Source organism: Falco biarmicus, chromosome 10, assembly GCF_023638135.1.
Source record: "Falco biarmicus isolate bFalBia1 chromosome 10, bFalBia1.pri, whole genome shotgun sequence".
Classification (NCBI taxonomy): Eukaryota; Metazoa; Chordata; class Aves; order Falconiformes; family Falconidae; genus Falco; species Falco biarmicus.
The window spans coordinates 34,006,041-34,025,068 of record NC_079297.1 but is presented as its reverse complement, the minus strand read 5'-3'; the positions used below and the strand labels follow the sequence as shown (position 1 = coordinate 34,025,068).

The following is a 19,028-nucleotide window of genomic DNA, read 5'->3' as shown; positions in this document are numbered from 1 at the left end:
GAATAAGAAGCTGTTTTCCAAATGGGCTACTGCGCTGATGCCACTGGCAATATTTCTCCCAATAAAATGATTCCACTCTTTTATTCCAGGCTGGGGTTTTATTTTGTTGGTTAGTTGCTTTTAAGTTTCAAGTTTGGAAAGGGGAAAAGGTCCAGCATATTGCTTTTTTTTTACCTGTGGATCTCTGCCTCAGGCTTTGCGGACAGCAAAACCCATCTCTGGGGAGAAAACGCAGCTCCCCTGGTGCTGCACAAGGGGTAAATCAGGGAGAGCACTCCGGGTCCTGCACTTTGTCCAGCCTGCGACTCTGTTTTGCCTTCTCAGCTTCGTTATGCCACAGCGTGAGCCAGCTGCCACAGCTTTCCTGGGCTTGCTAAAGCAAATTGCAATTACCAAGGAGCCACGTGCTTTTGGCCAGCACTTTCTCTGAAGCTAAAACCTGAAAACAAGAACAGGAGGAGACTACCTGGCTGCAGCAGTCAAAACCAACAACCGTTCAAGGCAGTTTGGTTGTTGTCCAGGCACGAAGGCAGAGCCCACGCTGGTGCTCCTGGTAGAGTACTTGGGCTCTGCCACGGACACGGCTGTGACCAACACTTTGACCAGAGACACTGCATGAAAATCCTTGTTCTACTAACGGCAGTGCCAAACCTCCCCCTGCCTTCAGTGGGGCTGAGACCTTCCCCTCCGGTGCCGGCAGGTGAGGACGGCAGGAGATGGAGATAGGAGACAGGAGGTGACAACAGGGAAGGAACCCAACCCTAACGAGATACAGCTCTGGGCCATTCCTGACTTCTAACATTTCCACTCGTATTGTTGTTTCTTGCTGCCTCATTGAACTCACTGCAGCAACTGCAATATTACACTATGCTACTTGCAAGCACTTTATTTTCCATGTCAGATTATACCTCATTTAAACCAAAAGTGCTTGCTGAGACCAAGAGGAGAGAGGTAGCTGTAAATGAAATCGAGTGCTGCTAAACACACTTCTGTAACTAGTCAATCATGTTTCAGTTAATGCAGATGCTTACTTCTGTTAAAGTTAATACACATGAAACTTAGCTTTAGTTTCAAGTACTCTCATTTTTAGTTGCTGTCAAAAAACCTGGAGCAGAATAATGGGCTTGATCAACGTTGATGTACTCAGAGTCAGGAACAGCAATTCCCTAACACACGAACATACAGCGTGTGTGGGAAGGATAATGTAATTTTGTGTTAATTTCCTTTTGATCATTAAAACTGCTTGTCAGCTTAGTTACTGGTAGCGTTTTAACGATGAAAGATCAGTTGCTTTAACTCAGCTCCCACAATTTGGAAGGAGCAGGGGTTGCCAAAGTGCGGTTCTGTGGGCCAAGACCTGCCCTTGATCTTTTTTTTTTTTTCCACCCTACTCCAGCTCCCACCCTTGGCATGAAGCTGCGCCCCAGAGATGCTGTGGAAACCCAGTACGCTGTGCTGCATCTCACTGGGTGCGTTACATCTTCCACAAGAGCAGGAGAATTTTCAAATAGGATAAAGTTGAGACACACAGTAAATAAAACTCTCACACCCACATATTCATTGCCCCTCAATTTAGCCCCAGAGCTACTGACAGTTCCTATAGCTTTGGCAATCGTTCATTTTCATTGTTGAAAGTTTACATACAAAAAAAATAAAGGATAATGAAACTGTGGTTACAGAATGAGTTATTTACATTGAGGGAATGAATCCCACAGCTCTTTAAAATTTCCTGCATGAACAACTTTTCAGTCTCCCACATGTTGTGTGCCTGTTTCACAGTATGTTCCAGGTCTGAGCTTTGGCAGAGTAAGACAGATATATTGCAACTTTGATTTAATATAGATCTCATCCTTCAAAATGAACACTTAAAACTTTTAACGCTGCAGGGTAAACAGAAGGAATATTCTGTAAAAGATCCAAATCAGCTGACAGATTCAGTGGTGTTAAGACACACACCACAAAAAAAGCCCCCCAAACCTCTTTTTCTGAGTACCAGAAAAAATGGAATTCTAGATTAATTGACCACACAGAACTAAAAAAACAGATCAGCTGTGAGTTGCTATTCAATTTTTGTCATAGTAATGGCTATAGCTTCCACTGAAAAAAACCCCACTTGCAATACTGCAGAAATGGGTTGTTATGAAAACAGAGAGAAAACGTAATTTAAAATTATTTAGTCTGAATGTACAGTGGCAGGAAAGCAGGTTCTTGAGATTCTTTAAATCTGGCACATTTGTATGACACTAATGATTTTCTCCTGTGGCTGACGGTAGTTTCTTCTTTGTACCTTTTCCTTCCTTTTCTAATCTATGTATATATACAATAAGAAAACAGGAAAAATACAGAAGCTTGCAAGGAAGAGATACAGGTACATTTTAGGCCTGTGAATGGCCGGCAAACACCAGTTGATTTCTTCCAAATTTCTTTTCCCTCTCAGCCTCTAATATTCACCCTGGATTTGGCATGATAGACTTGACTCTGCATGTCCTGAGCCAACACTTTGTCTTTAAACAATACCTTCAAGGAAGACTTTGCTTGTACTGGCCTCCAGATGTTCTACAGCAAGCAAACAAGATGCAGAAGAGAAGCTTGGGGGACCTGAGAGCCCGTCACCCTGACTACTGAGGCAGATCAGACCTTATAGATTTCCATACTAAGGGTGTTACTACAAGACAGAACCTGCAAGTTTATGTCACAGTACCCCAGTATAGCTCTCAAATCTGGAGCAGGTGTGCTCATCGGCTGTATAGCAAATGCCACACCCCATTCTTTGGCTTCATTCAAACGAATTCCCACTCCAGGGGGATCTAGCAGTAGATGTTGAAATGTGTCTCCAGTCATGGAGATGAACTTTATGGCAGAAGTGCAAATCCTCATGAGGGCTCTCAGCTGCCAGAGATGCCGCTGATCAGCTCCACTGATCATCCCGTGTGAGCAGACTAGTTGTTCTAGCTCCCCAGTGCCCTCCTGCCAAGAAAAGTCCCAGGAGGCCTGCATAAACTATTTCAGAGGCACTCACGCAAAATTCTCCCACCCGTCTTGGTTGAGTTCTGGAGGCAACGGTAGCTGCCACCCATGAGTAACAAATAGTTCCTTTATAGACTAATTTGCAATGGATCCTTTGCAAAAGTAACTAAGTGCCCAGTCTCCCCAAAACGGCACACAGTCTTCGTGCGAGAGAAATGCATAAGACAGACTTCCGAGTAGCTCATGAGTTGGGATAAACCCCTTCGTGGCTATGATTTATACTGGTTTTGAGAAAAGCAATTCTACTACTTTGAGCTGGCTGGCTACTGGCTGTGAAGTAAGGGAACATATCCCCCAAAAAGCTGCAGAACGTCACGTCACCCACTAACTGCCACATTATTCAACAGTGGACGCTCACACCATGGATCTCAGTGGCTCTGCGTACCTCTCCAGTGAAAATAAAGGTTTTCAGTCAACGTACCTATCAATTTTTACATAAGCTAACTCAGAGACATTGTACAAACTACCTGGTATCACTGTTAAGTATAGACTGTAGGAAATGAGGTAACTATTTCACAAGGCCCAAATATACGGACATACAGTCTCCTTTCAAACCCTGTTGAGACTAACATTTCTTCTGCACCATTAAGTTAGCTTGGGAATGCAAAAAGGAAAAAAACCCTCTGTGAGATGGCTATGAGTGGTATTTAATATTAATGAGTGTATGAGGTAGAGAGAGATGACTCCCCCTAATTATAATGCTTTGTGAGCTTAAAAGTAAATACCAGTTAATCTAAACTATTTAATAAAAAATAATGACATTCTTCAAAACAAAAAACCCCACAATCCACCCAGAAAAAAAAATGCACTTTTAACTTAGTAGGAAGAATCATTGCATACTGCAGTTTAGAGCAAATACTAAAAATATACAGAATTTGCTTATTGACATAGATGAACCTTACAGAAGGTCCTTTTGACAATGGTGGCTGTATTGCTTAAACACATAAGAGTGATAAAATAAGACTGATTATACAAATAAGCACATTTTCAAATATTTTTAAAACCCTCAAGTATGACTTAGCAACTATATTTTATTGTGTTTATTTTATAAAGGTTAAAATTTATGCTACTGATTCTTACTAATTCTAGGGTTAAAATTTAACATGTGGCAATAAATTCTTCAATTTAAGAAGCTCTTAGGGAACAAATGTTATGTTTTAAAACTAGGTCTACCTTGGGATGCTAAGGACAAGAACATAAAAAAAAAAAAGTCTGTGGGACCTTAATAGGGATAATTATTATAATTATAAACAAGGGCAAGTTGGACTAAACAACACTAAGCAGAGTAAACCAAACCTCTGTAAATTCTTGCCTATGGTGAGATGAAGCAGTAGAAAGTGGAGCGGTAGGACTGTGAGGCTGGTGAAGTTCAAGCCAGAAGCTGCCACAAATGGTCTTTCAAACGTGCAATCCTTCATAAAACTTCTGTTACCAGCAGTGGGTGGTAGGTTTCAGTATCAGGCCTGTTTTCAAGTTCTCACCTCTAGAATATGAACACACAGTGCAGCTCAAGGCAAAGGGGGAAGAACGTGCATGCATTATACCTGCTGATGGAATCGCAAACTTCACCTCCTAAAACACAAAGGCATCTCTGTATTTCTTTTTGCAGGTATTCTTCCACCCCTGAGAGGCCTCATGCACCCTGTAAAGATCTCAGGACAGAAGGATAAAACTTTGCCAAACAGCAAATCAGAAATAAATCTAGAGAAAAAGAAGTGTGCACATATTTTAGGGGAAAAAGAGCAACAGGTCCTTTGTGGGCAGTAATGTGTCCACAGAAAATAAGAAAAACTAAATCAACTCCTGCATAGAAGGTATTTTCTAGAAATTAAATTACATAAACTGATCATACACTGAAATTCTATTTATTTCTTCATTGTTTATTCATATTGCTTGGCAGTTACCAACTGATGAATACAACCACATAGTTTAATTTCCCATCCAGCCTGACTCTCCCTTTTTTAAAATCAGCACTCACCTTGCATTTCAAGGACATAATTTCCCACTGAATATAATTATTTTCAATAAAAAAAAAAAACAAAAAACAAAAAACCAAACAAGCTGCAGACAAGCAACTCTCTTGTAGGAGAGAACCAAACCAACCTACAAAGCCATTAAACTAATGCTAAAATTATTTTCCTACCTATTACCATGAAGACAAGCCTTCCACAGGTGGTTAGCTCCACTGGCAATGGGCTAATTCCTACTGCTTCCCAACCCAGTTCTTTGGGTTTTCTCAGACAACAATTATAATCATTCTTTCTCATCACTAAAATGAACATTTAGGAGTACATTTTCATAACTGATCCCTGACATTGACAGCTGAAACAGAGCAGCTGCAAACCATAATACCCAGGCATGTAAGTACTTATTGGCTGGCAGAAATCAGCTATTACCAACGTTTTTATTTATCGTATTACAGTAGCCATCCAAAACATGTAAGTGAGATCACGATCCCATTAGGCAAAGCCTTGTACATAACTCATTCAAAAGACTGTCTGCTCCAGAGTAACGTATGAAGTAAACAACTGAGGCTGAAAATACAGCAGATTTCTACAGCTAACACAGGATGCTGCAGAAACAAGAGCTAACCCAGGAGCTGAGTCCTGTTTCTGAAGTCCTGGCCCAGTGGCTCAGCCACAAAGCCCAGTCTTGCCACAGCCCAGTCAGCTACAAAGCCTCTAGTCCTTGCCATTGCTATCTCCAGTCGGTTCAAAGAGTAAAGCTGCCCCTGTAACCCCAGAGACTGGAATCAGGTGTGCTGACGGACCCCATCAAGGTTCTTCATTCACTAAAAGCAATTTGTGCAGCTTAAGTAATTACTACTTGTAAACAAACAGCATTTCTAAGACCAGAACACCAATGAATACAGGATTTCAGAGGTTCCCTTTGGAAATGGCAAAAGCTTTTACCTACTTGTTTTCTTGATGAAGGAAAGGAAAGGAGCAATGGTGTGCAGAGGGGGAGAGCCAGGGATTTATGTGGCTTTTGCAGGTGTGGATGCATGCACTTGTTTCTGCTCGCTGACCTTGAAATGGTAAGGGCTGGATTCTTCCCATGGGACAGTCTACCCTCAAACACCAGAGAAGGAATGCGGGACATCTCTATCCCTCAGACCTTCTCACAAGAAGGGAAAAGTTGAGAAGTGTCCACCATCTCCCCTCCAGTCCCCTGCTGCACTGGACCACACCGTCCTACCAGCACATCCGCAGCTCAGGGAGTGCTTGCTTCGAGATGAGCCTCATCTCCTGGCTGGACAACACCAAATGAAGGTGGACCCCAGAGAAAATCGTACATGGAAGAGGTTTGAGGGCTTCATGTCAACAAGCCCAGGCTCCAGCAGAGGTATTTGCTGCTCCAATATACAACAGAGCTATGTTAGCAAGGCAGTGGCTGAGGCAGCGATAAAGAGAAGCAGAACTCCCGTCTCGGACAGGTGCCTGGCATGAGAAAACATCCTGAAAAGTTACTTTTTACCAAACGTACTCAAAAGTGGTGTGTCTATTCAGATGGTTAGCAGAGAAAGGGCACAACTATTCATTAAATGATGGGCTTACCTTACCTTGCAGATGTTTAATGGCAGATTTGCTGCACACATTGTCCACTATTTATTTACTTTGCTATTTCGCTAGCCACATGCATGCTGCAAAAAGTGTTGTGGTCTCCGATGATCCTCTTATAGTTTTCATGCCCTGTATTGTAGCGCAGCTTGGATCACAAGGTAGAAACACCATAGCTGTCTCCCTAGGGGAAGAAATCTACCTCTGTGGAACTGCTCAGGTGACAATGAGAGCAGATTCTCTCTGCTCCAAGGTGAGATGGATGCACGAGATCTTCCCCACCGACCCTGTCAGGACCAGGAGACTTAAACTTGGAGCTGCAATGGTAGGACCTGCCTCATAACCCTGTTCCTTACAGGTATGCTCTGTACCTGACAGCCTGGAATAGGTGGCAGGGGAGTTTCAGCTCAGGAAGGCTGTATAAAACATAGTGCTGAAGGCAAGAGCCACGGAAAGACACTGCAAGGCCAAGAACTTGTTTTGGTGTCCTCTGCACTTGCTGCAGAACGGAGCCCAAGGTCCAGAACTGCAACGGCGCATTTGTGCAGAAAACAAGTTCCGCTTCCCTTGCTGGCGAATCAGCCCGTCAGACTCCCTGATATCTAACGTCATAAACGCGCTCACACTCTCTACTTTGGGCAATTGACCCGGTGAAATTAAACCAAGGAAAATCAGAAGCATTACGTTACCTTCCTTGTCAAGGGAGAGCTAGGCAGCTCAGAGGGGTCTACCCACAACAGGTAAATGGGCAAAGCAATCAGATTTCCTTATGCCTAATGCAGACGAGCTGAGTGTGCTTTACTGAAAATAATCCCCTCAACTAAAAGTAGCTGTATTTCTGTCCCCAAACCATTATTTTTTATTAATAATAAGAATGTCCTTAAACCTGTCAATGCTAAATAAAACCTGAGGTCACAGCAAGTTGGCCAATGTTTGTAATATTCCCAGGTATCTGCAGGTATTAATACAGAGAAGACTCATTAATACAGAGATTAAGATTCAATTCAAATGCTTTCCTAGCTCCTGGCAAGCACCCAAAGTCCTCAAAGAATATGTTCTTAAGATAGGCTTCATAGCAACTTTAACTGCTGAAGGCCTTTCGGGCTGGCTACAAGAAAAAAGGAACAACAGAAACACTTCCTAAATAAACTAGCTTGCATTTACAATTAAATGCTTTCCTTATCCAGAAAAGCAAATGTCGAAGTAAACAGTGATGCTATGGGCACTGAAATTTGGACATAAAGAGATTCACCAAATCAAAGCAGTGGTTCTCCTGACTGCATGGGTGAGTACAGCCTAGAGCAAGAGCACCCTGACCCCTAATTAAACACCGTGAGCAACTACTGTAATATAAATAAATCATCTGTTGACAAACATTTGCATCTTTAATGCAAAGTAACTGAATTGATTTTAGAAAATATTTTGGGATCTTATCTATCATAAAAGCAATCCTGATCCTTGTTGCACAAAACTCCTTGCATTTACGTGCAGTACTTATGTTATATGCACCAGACAGTAACCTAGTAATTGCAAAAAATTAGAAATGACCGGCAGAAGGACAAGCAAACTGGAGAGCAAAAAAGAGCAAGGAAAGGGATAAGTAAAAATTACAAGGAAAAAACAAACTTAAGGGAATGATGCCCCTGAATTTCTTCTGCTTGAGAGAAAACTATCAAACAAATGCTGGGTGCCTAGAGATGCTATCAGCAACACATCAAATTTTGGGCTGATCACTGTCATGGCTCAGTGTAACTTGGTCTAGATCCAGCAAAGCACTTGGACTGATGTTCAATTTTCAGCTTGTGAGCAGTTCCACTGAATTCAGACTTCTTGTGATTTTAAGAGGTGAGCATTTGCTTCAACTCTTTGTTGAATAAGTACTAAGGAGTAATATTGCTAAGTTCAATTTCCTAAACATCCTGATTCAGGTCTCAAAAACATTTTTAAACATTGGTTTAAAGCCCTTGCCCTCAATTAAGAATGAATTAGTTTGGCTCTGGTTTCTTAAAGTCATGAAATGATGGGTAAAATCCTTACTCAAATCACCCCGCTCACAATTTCAGTTATTTTTTCATAGTCAAGAGGGCTTGAAATTTCCCAAAAAGTGAATACAGAGATTCTTGTGTAGCTAGTCTTGTCCCCAGGAGCTGGTGTTAAAAAAAAATAAAATATCAGAACTCTATCCTAGGGCTCATAAAAGCGTGAGAACTGTTGAATTTGAATGTCCTCTGCACCTTGCTCATTTGAGCCTTCAGGACAGCTGTCTCATTTCCAGCCTCCCATGATGACTTTACTGACCCAAACAGACCAGGAATTACCGTCCTCTTCTTCCGAATGACCCTTTTGCAATAGAGGAAGAGCAATTTCACAACTGCATGCAATGCAGACTGCAGCAAAGAAACGTTAACTCTCACCTGGATGAGGGAAATCTGCTTTCCTTTCCCTATATACCTCGCCCTTTTGTCCCCACATTCTGCAGTTTCTGCATTTCATCTCACTTAAAATATAATAACCTCTTTCCATTACAAGCAGTTGCTTCAGTAGCCCTGGGAGCAGACCAGTCTTCTGCTGGCTGCAATGTGTAGAGCCGAATGTGAGGAAATGAACTTCTAGTGAAGCAGCTGGTGAAACAGCTTCTGCTATAAACTTCTAAGAACCAGTTCCTGAGATGCCCCTATCTGATTTAAAAGCCCTTTCATAAAGATACCTGTCTCACATTTTTAAACAGATCTTTTCATTCAGCCCTGAACTGAGAATAAAAGCAATCTGATAAAAAATACATAGGCTGCATGCCAAAGCAGAAGTAGTAATTCATTGGCCTTGAAATATAGTTCTTTTACTGGAAACGTTACAAAGACGAGGACCATGTGTCATCACAAAAAAAAGGCAGCTTTTAACAGGCACTCTTCAGAATAGTCTCCACGTTTCATCCTCAATTATCAGTTCATAAATCTAGAATTTCTTAGCTGCTAGCAGATGGGTGAAGGTCACCAAATAAGGACCTCATAAAATTAGTGCGATTTAGAAAATTAGCAACAATCTGAACTGATTTCTTTCCACAGTACGCTGGATTTTCCAGAGCCATTCCCCTTTAGCAAAGGACCAGCAGAAAACTAAAACCCAGAAACAGCCAAAAAAGAAATTCCCATTCAACTGCCAAGATGGATTATCTGCAAATAAACTTGGATATACTTCCCTTATGGATTTAATTAAATAGTTGATAATGAAGTCTTGGAGGCGTGCTACTCCGGCAGACATGCTCCAGAGTGAAGGATTGTGCCGAGGGACCATGGGGAGCTTTCTGTGAACCAGCAAACCAAGAAGCAAGGGCAGAGATTGAGAGGGGGTGCCCTGGGGCTCCCCGTTAGAGCAGGGAGCATCGGGACCCTGATGAGCAGCAGCTCTGGCTCAGCGAAGGCAGGGCCAGGAGTGAAGGTGGCCAAACCCCTACCTATGAAAAAGTAGCCCCTCCAGGAACGTGAGTGTCCAGGAGTGTGGCACATCAGCCAGGGCATGGCATGGCACATCAGCCAGGGCACAACGTGGCAAGGCAGTTTGCACGGGGAGGCACCATCCTCCTGACTGCTCAAAGAGGCAAGCTCCAGTAGTGGTCATTGTGTACCCCCCACCGAGATGAAACCTAGCTGTGGTTTCCACTTGGCCAGAAGGCATGTGGCGACCTGGAGCTCCCACACAAGTACGCAGCTGCCCAGGTGACAGGCTGCAGGGAGTGCCTGAGCCCGTCACTGCTACTGGAGGGCAGCGTGTGACGTGTGACTGGGTAGATGACCTGCTCCGTAACTAAAGTCAGGATCATAAATCCCTATTTTGTCATCTCCCTATATGCACTTTCCTAGCAAGAGAATTCTTCTCACGTTTTCAAACTGAAAAAAAGATGTTTTAATTCCATTTCATCCTGAAATAATTACTCTGCAAGACAGAACAAAACAAAAATAAAGTGACAAAAAGCAAGTTTCCCATCTTAATTACCCACTCATGCATACACACTGACAGTCTTTTGTTCATACTAATGCACCATAATACATTTTTTTCATGTAATATAGCATGAAAAGAATGTCTGCTTTTAACATCCAGAGTATATATGAAACACCTTCTATCTTTTGCCTGCTTTTCTGCCTTTACCTTCTTTTCAGTAAACAGCAATCTTCCAGTCTGTCCTTACGAGACGTTTCCTGCTATCTGCCACCTATTTTCAAATCACAACCACAACGATTCTGACCTTATGGGTGAGAAAGTCTGTGGGCATTACTTCCAGTGAGAAGGAAGAACATCCCTTCCATCATCCTCAAAAACCTCAGCTGCAAGGGCTTGGTCAAACACAATGAAATAACCCCTTTTTGGACAGAATTCAAAAATCAAGTTTAATTCAGGAATAAGACTGCTAAACATTTTTGAGTAAATGGCAACAGCCTGCTAGAACGGAACTATGTTACGTTAGTTCTAGCAGACATCACTACTGCTGTGACAGCAATGTTGCTTTAAAAGGCATTAAATTGACATGATGCAGACATCCAAAAATAAAGTTCAAGCATCCAGGCTGTGCTTGCATGGGCTGTGCCGTTAAGTGATCTGTGTTTATCAGTGACCCATTGTGAAAGATGGGAAATGATAAAGGAAAGCTGCTGCTCTAACTATACCGACTGAGTTCTGGGAGAGCTAACAGGGTCTTCTTTACCTATTCCCCAATAATTGCATTTAACTGGTGTATAGAAAGCACGCTTATTTAAAGGAAAAGCAGGGAGCTCCTTGGGGTTCATGTGTCTGGGAAGTGTCACAATATTAGACCTGATATTCAAGGCAAAACATATTTATGTTCTAGCTGATCAAATCAAAACTCAGCTTGAGACCACACGTTACCTGCATCAAGGACCACAAGGATGTCAGGCCACAGAAAATGGTTTGCTAAAACTTTTCATGACAGAAGTTAGAGTCTCAGTACAATGGGGCGTGCAAAATCCTACTAAAGCTGTAAGTCAAACTAAACAGATTAGTTTTCCTGAACTGCATCCTGTATTCAATACCAACAGAACCGGTCAAAACATTTTCCATTGACACATTTTAAAAGAACACGGATTTTCGACCAAACAAAAAGCCTCTTTTTAATTTTTTTCCTTTTAATGTAATAAAACGTCTTTTGTTATTGTCAAAAATAGATTGTTTTTCACCCATTACTTACTCCTCCATTGCAATAATGGAGCAATTTCATGCTTATGACCTTGGCTGTTTGCCATTAAAATAATTGCAGCAATGTAGAATCACCACTTTTCCATGTTACGGACTAGAAGGTGGGAAAAAAATATTCAGACTGCAAATACTTTGTCCCGTCACCAGAACAAGGAAAAATAAAGATCAAAGTGTCACAACTGATGTTCATTAGCTACTGTAGTGATAATGCATGAGACCGAGAAGAATTTATTGCTGTTTCCCATCAGGGACCATGTTCTCTTTAACAAGAATTACCAAAATCACTATTCCCCCCGCCCATTTAGCAGATGGACATACAAAGCCAGAGAGCAGTCCTGTTCACCACTAAGGTGGCATTTTACACAGCCCTTTACTGATATGAACTGTACATTTCTATTATGTATTAATTACCAAGGATAATACAGGTATCAGCCCAGGAGAGAGAAGACAGCTCTGCCTCCTCATTGCGATGGTTTTCACTTCTACCTTCCCAACCTGCCAACCTCCCAGCTCTCTAGGAGAAAACACGTGATGCTTTCATGGAGCTTAGCAAGCCAGAGACACGCAGTCTTCACAGCAGGTCTCATAAACCCAACTTCATTGACTTCAATGAAGCCAAAGTGATTTTCATCAGCTGAGGAACTGGTCTGACCCGTATAGAACAGGCTACTGTGCACAATAAAAGCCCAAAGGCTGAAACGCTCTGAAATCTGAGCACCTAGACAAAGATAAGAGGCAAATTTCTAGCTCCTTTCAAATTTGTGACAAATTTCCAGGGACTTCAGCATAACAGGAACTTCCTTGGTGGCAGCCTGGGGCTAATTCATTGGCACCATTGCAGCTACACTCATTTATTCCAGCTCTGGTCTGTCCTTAAGCTTATATAGTTGCAGAGCGTATATTCATGACCTAATCCATTATCATGGCATGGGGAAATGGAAGAAATGAAAGTAGCACAAATGAAGATTTTATCACTTAAATAAAATTGAGGGCTGTTATTCTTTATGTTTATTTCAGTTATCATTCATGTCTTACCTCACGGACACAAGCAAACTATTGTTCAACTTCAGTTCTCTCAGATTAGGTAGATAGGCACCTACGGGAATAGAATAAAGAATCACTCTGCAGACCTAGGAGTAAAGGAAACCTCTGACAATTACAAGTCGAAGCATCTAATTTTACATGCATTTTTTACCTGTTTCTGCCAGATCTGTGCTGGACCTCTTCTAAGAAAAATTAACGAGATTATTTCACTCTCTGCATTTTTGAAACATATACGTATTGTCTGCATGACCACCCAATTATAATTTTTGGAACCCCTCCATGACAATTCTGATACAGCATCTTTCCAGACAGACAACAGCAGAAACTGGCTTGGTGGGTGACTGTTTCCTTTGGTCCGATTCCCAACCCTTATTGACTATTAACTGAGTGATATTCCAAAGAGGTACCGGGTGCTTTAGAGTATAGCATTCATGACCTCTGATTTCTACATAATGCTCTTGCTTCTCTCCCCCAAAATCTTTTTCTACCTATTTAATGGCAAGTAGCGATGGACTTATTCGATATACAGCCAGGTAACACTTATTCAAAATGTAATTTTGAGTCAAACAACAAAGGCATAATTTCCCATGTCACAACACCACCTGTTATAGTTCAGAGGTCCCCAAAACACTACTTATGTTTTGCTAAGCATTGCCTTCGCCTTTTAATTTTCTGGATGTGATCCATTGTTTACTATTCAATTGTACAAGCTTCATATCTATGAAAACCTCAGTACTCTCTAGTTATTACTTTGATTAATGCTTCTTTCTGTTCCTAAGATTTGCCTTTTTGGATGCTTCTACAGGTATCTCCGAACCAAAATCATAGACCAAATCCCTCCAAGCTAACGGAATAATTTGGACATAAGCTCAAATCCCAGGAAACATTTCCTATTGACAACAGCAAACTTTACCCATTCCCCACCAGTAGAGTTTGGCCATGGCTGACAAGGATCCGCCAGTATAACGTGCAACCATGTAGAGGTAATACCAATTTTAGACAAACTGGATCATACTAAAACATTAAAATCTGTTCTCAGAAAATATTTTTATGAGTCCTCTGAGTAATCTCTCTCTGGCAAGGGTTACTTAGCAGTGTCCAGAAGGACATTATTCCAGCTCTTTGCAAAAAATCAAAACAAAAGAAAAAGAGAAAAAGAAAAAAAAAAGGGAGTGGGATCTCAAAAGCAAACAGAAAAGGTCACGTTGTTCATCCCATTTCCCCAAACAGAACAAGAGCGTTTATGGCAAAAACATTTTAATAAATCATGTTTTAGTAGAAGCATTAGCTATACCTAATGCTATTTGGGAGTGATCATAACACACGTATTGATCTTCATGCTATACTGCAAATATTTAACTCCATGTCTTTGCAAAGCTCCTCAAAAAATACTAAAGATTCAAAACACATTGTGAATTTTTAAGCCTTTTTTTAAATCATTTTCCATAATACATTAAAACTGTAGCAGAAATTATAACACACTGTCCTCATCCTGCAGAGCATGCTTTCTGAAGTCAAACAAGTTTTATAAAGTATGGCAACCAAATAATTTGGACTCACAAAGACTTCCTCACATGTAATCCACGTACTAAGAATTTGATCTGCCCCCCCCCCCCCCCCAAAAAATAAAACAACCAGAATCTAGATTTCAAAAAATTGCTATCATGTTTCTGACAAGAAACCTGAAGCACAGAGAGATGAAATTACTTCTCCCAAAGCGTTAAAGGAAAGAAGAAGAAGAAGGATGCAGCAGCCCCTCCAGTCCCAGCACAGCAGTGGGTAATAGCCTTGCCAGGGATTCAACCCGAGAGGTTGAAGAGTTACCAAGCAAAGGCTATTGCAACGCATTACAAAGCAAATGAGGTTTAAAAACTATTAAGCAGAAGATTTGAATGAGAAGTCAAGAAGCTGAGCTCAAGAGAAATGGAGAGACTTGCTCAAGAAAAAGCTTTCCACTAAATGCATTTAGGGTTGGTTCAGGGGGGGGAAAAAAAAGAAAAAAAAAGACTATTAAAGGATTCAAAGAGGCAGGGTGACAGGCTGACGATACAATTTTCACATCTGGTTATTTCATTATTGTAACCTGATCCTCCATCTCAGACATTTTATTGTATTTTGGCACAATCTGTCCCTGGGAACTTGTATAGTGTTAAGCTCTAATGTGCTGTTTACTAGACTGAAATAAAAGTATACTATGTGCAGTGGTGCAAAATTCTGCCAAGAAGACTTTTGCAATACATTTCTGCAGGTTCTTCCCTCCCTTAACTTTTATATTCTACATATAATTATTAGTTGGTGCTAAGAATTCGTTGTCCATTTGACTTTGCTGGTTTTTGTAGTCCTAATTCCTTATATGTAGATTAGAGACTGGAAGACTATGTTGAGAAGAGAAAATCTTAAAATGAAGGTGACAAAATAAAAGATCTATCCAAATGTAACAACATACTTCTAATTTTCTTATTTTTAACCCTCACGGCATGTTTCCTTAGAGCAAGGACACAATTTATTCTTAAACTAACATAAAAATACTATAAAATATCAATAATATATTAACTTCTAATATTAATTTTTAAAGTACAAAAAATATATTCCTCATCCTGCCTTCAGATTGTATAATTTTGATTTTTAAAACTCAGAACGATCCAGAAAAATGCTGATGACTGCAGTACAAGGCTGAGAATTCAGAATGGCAAGCTATGTTATCTCATCTGTCTACAATTCCCTTTCACTAAATACCCTTTTTGTTATACGGCTCTGAAATTACTAAGCACCAACAATGTACTAGTGTTAAACTATTCCACTGTACTACCCTAGTGGAACAAAACTAAATGAAGAGCAGAAAGAAATCAGAGTATAAGGTAGGTGAATAAAAGTGATATGTGCACACTCAACAACATTGCCTTAAGTGCTGCACTTGACAAGCAGGGTAGCAATGCAGATGTTTTTCTGAGCTGCCTTGGTACAGCAGGTGGCATTTAGATACCTGACCAGGAGTAAGGAGAAAACAGGCAAGATGCTGATTTTATTATATTCTACAAGCTACAACACTTGTAGCACTTGTTGTTTACATTCGGATGTATTCTTTAGGTAGCATCACATATCTTGGGTTTATATTGTTAACAAAAAATCACCATGCCTTGACTCCTTACACCCTCTGGAATATGGACTAGTGAAAAACATACACAAGAAAAATATTACTGAAATGACTGACAAATACTTGCCTTGGCATCAGGCAACCTACATGTTTTGTTGATCCAACAGTACAAAACAGGCATGCGAACGCAGGCCGCACTCTTCTAGCAAGAGCAACCTATGTACATTAAACAGGCTGTTTAATTGCCTTAAGCTGTGTAAGTCAGTCACACTTACACAAGTAAGTACTTAACTTGGTCAAGTTATTTCCATACATGTTCTAAATAGACATTTTTGCACATGTCTGGGGTGAATTGGGCAATGCCACTGGAGATAAGACCGCAGCACTTGCAGGCAAACCCTGGCTAGCTGCAGTCTAGCTAACTGAGGTGAGAATCTCACAAAAAAACCCAAACCACCCTATCAGTGCAGGGTTTAACATATGCTCACTGCCCCAGTACAAACCTGTGACTCCTGGAGAGCCTGCCCAAGCCCTGCTGCAGCGGGTGCTGTGGCACCTTCTCAGCGAGGCTTGTCGGAACCAGCCAAACCAAGACCAGTGTGTGCAGGTCTCCTGCCTCCAGCCTCTGCACCGGCTTCCCGACCACACAAGCTCCTGCCACTGCAATGCTGGCTGCCGACAAACATGTCCCAGCTTCCCATCAGGGATACTGACAAATGGAGCAAAAGGAAAGAGAGACGATGACCCTGTGTGAAAAATAACACGTGCCTGCCTCTGAAACTTCAGCAGAGCTTTTCCTTGATAAAATGCATGCAAGGAAAGCGGCAGTCTCCAGACACGTAATCAACTTAGCCTGGCCACCAGCAGGCAACAATTCAATAAGTACCAGCGAAGAGCACTGTGGGTAACGTGATTTGTAGCTATTAAAATCACTTAGAAAGAAGAGAACTATGTAGTGTCTTAAATGACTCTACCCCACCATCACTTTCAACAGGAATTTCTACGAGTCAGTCACGAATGCGGTCCCAGATCTGTCAGCAATCAAAACTGAAGGGCTAAGCTAATGAAAAGGAAATACTCCATCTGTTTGAGTATGAACCGAAGCCTACACGCAGCTGAAGAGCACAGAAGTCATGTCCCAAATCCGCAAAGCTGGATACAAGGCTTGCCAGGACGGGTCAGTGTTTTGCCTGTCGCTCAGCAAGGTGCACTGAAAACAAACAGCTAGAGCTTTCAGCAATTACCTCGAGCCCTGCTAAGGCTCAGATGCACGCTCCGGCATGAAGCCTTTCCTTAATTTCAAGCCTGGTCACATGAAAATATTTTAATATCGGTCTTTTCATGTTTTAGCCCACACCCACACCTAAGAAATATAACTGTTCTTCCCCACCGTGTCACACCATTGTACTGAGACTGACCTGACGAACCAGGAAAGGTTAGCAGGACGGTGCTTTAAAGTTTAGCACATCCCCAAGTGGAATGCTTGTAAGAAAAACCTCAAGCAACGTGTTTTAAATCACTCTGGAAATCTTGCTAAAGGAGATGTGGGCCCTCAATGCTTGTGTTACAGCCTGTGTACGGCTGTAAACACCAAAACATTTCTCAAGTGCAAATTGTGGTGTAAATTTGGGGTTCAAGTGCTGCAAGGTTCTGGGTGACCCAGAACTATGCACAGTCTAGTAACTTGCAACTCCTTTACCTGGCCATTTAAGAGATTGCACAGCTTCTATCTTTACACATAAACACAGTTAAACCAGTATTGTTTACTCAGTGCAAGCTGATCATCCAAACAAGTAGTTCCTTGATGATAAAGATGCTTTTACCCATCTTCTGCAACTATGGGATACAGTGAAATCAAGGTTAAGTGATTTGATATGGCTATACAGAAAGCTAATTAGGTTTGGAATGCAAACAGAAACACCACATTGCAGAGCGGTCCAGGCTGGAGGGGACAGCCAGAGCTCTCAAGCCCAGACTCCTGCTCAGAGTTAAGTCTTCTGTGAGATCAGACCAGGGTGCTCAGGTCTTCACCCAGGTAGATGCTTTGTAAGGACCCTTCCAACCCAAACTGTTCTATGATTTAATGATTCTGTCATTCCATCTGGTCCGGTTCTTACCCTACTCCTTCCCTCAGGCTATTTATCCAGGCCCCTGTGAGCAGAGACCAGGTCAGCAGCACAGTTTCAGGGGCAGGCAGCTGGTGAGGAGCATGCAATGAGCCCAACACCTTCAGCAGCAGTCTGGCTTACACCATTCACCCTGAAGGTGCAAACTGCCCTGCAATACCCCAAAGGAAGGCCTTACTCCATGCCCCTAAAAGTCAGATGTGAAAAAAAGACCTGCAAGGAACTGATGATCACTGGAAGCATTAAGTAGCAAATTTTCTGCCCTAGCCACCTGCTGACATTTGCAAAGAAATTTTCATGGGATAGAAATTCAGAAATGCATTTAAAAAAAAATAAAAAAGACAGAAGGCAATTCAGGATGGTCTTCATGTTCTGTTATTCTCAAAAGCAGTGGGGACCTGCAGCTGCTGGTTTTTGTAGCTCTCAAGAAAGAGCCAACTCTTGGTGCAAATGGTGTGACATAAACAAGACGGAAATCATTTGCAACATGGGAATAGTGCTCCATATTCTGTAAAAGTTGCAAAGTCCTAACCAGGGGGAGCAGAAAGAAAGGGATTGATTCCAGTAATGGAAAGGAAAGTACAGAGTGAAAAATGTGAAAGACTTTGCTGGCTTGTCACAGCTAATACAAAATGGCATAGGAATGGCAGCACCACTTTCGAGCACTGTAGAAACGGCATAATGAGATTACCTTAACTGGAGGAAATATGACTGACCAGATTATGATCTCTGAAAGAAACGGACGTAATTTACCTTGTATTATCAAATGCCTATCAGAAAGAGACCTATTTACGAAATAAACAGAATAACTAATACAAAGTGGGTTTATAATTCAAGACAAAAGCCCCCTTCACTGTACTTGCTTAACCATTCTTGACAAATTGACATCGAAAGACCCACTAAAGCTGATATCGGCTGTTACATTACAGTCACTGCACATGAAAATGAACTGCTTGGCTGAAAATACCAGCA

General features: G+C 41.5%; 1 protein-coding gene across 3 annotated transcripts in view; it reads right to left on the bottom strand.

The window, feature by feature from the left end:
- Positions 1–19,028, bottom strand: part of LRRC56 (leucine rich repeat containing 56) — a 65,353-nt gene that overhangs the window by 23,337 nt on the left and 22,988 nt on the right. For all 3 annotated transcript variants that reach the window (XM_056354995.1, XM_056354996.1, XM_056354997.1), the window contains one exon: positions 12,828–12,888. In XM_056354995.1, the coding sequence (XP_056210970.1) occupies positions 12,828–12,888 (61 nt within the window). The remainder of the gene's footprint in view (positions 1–12,827; positions 12,889–19,028) is intronic.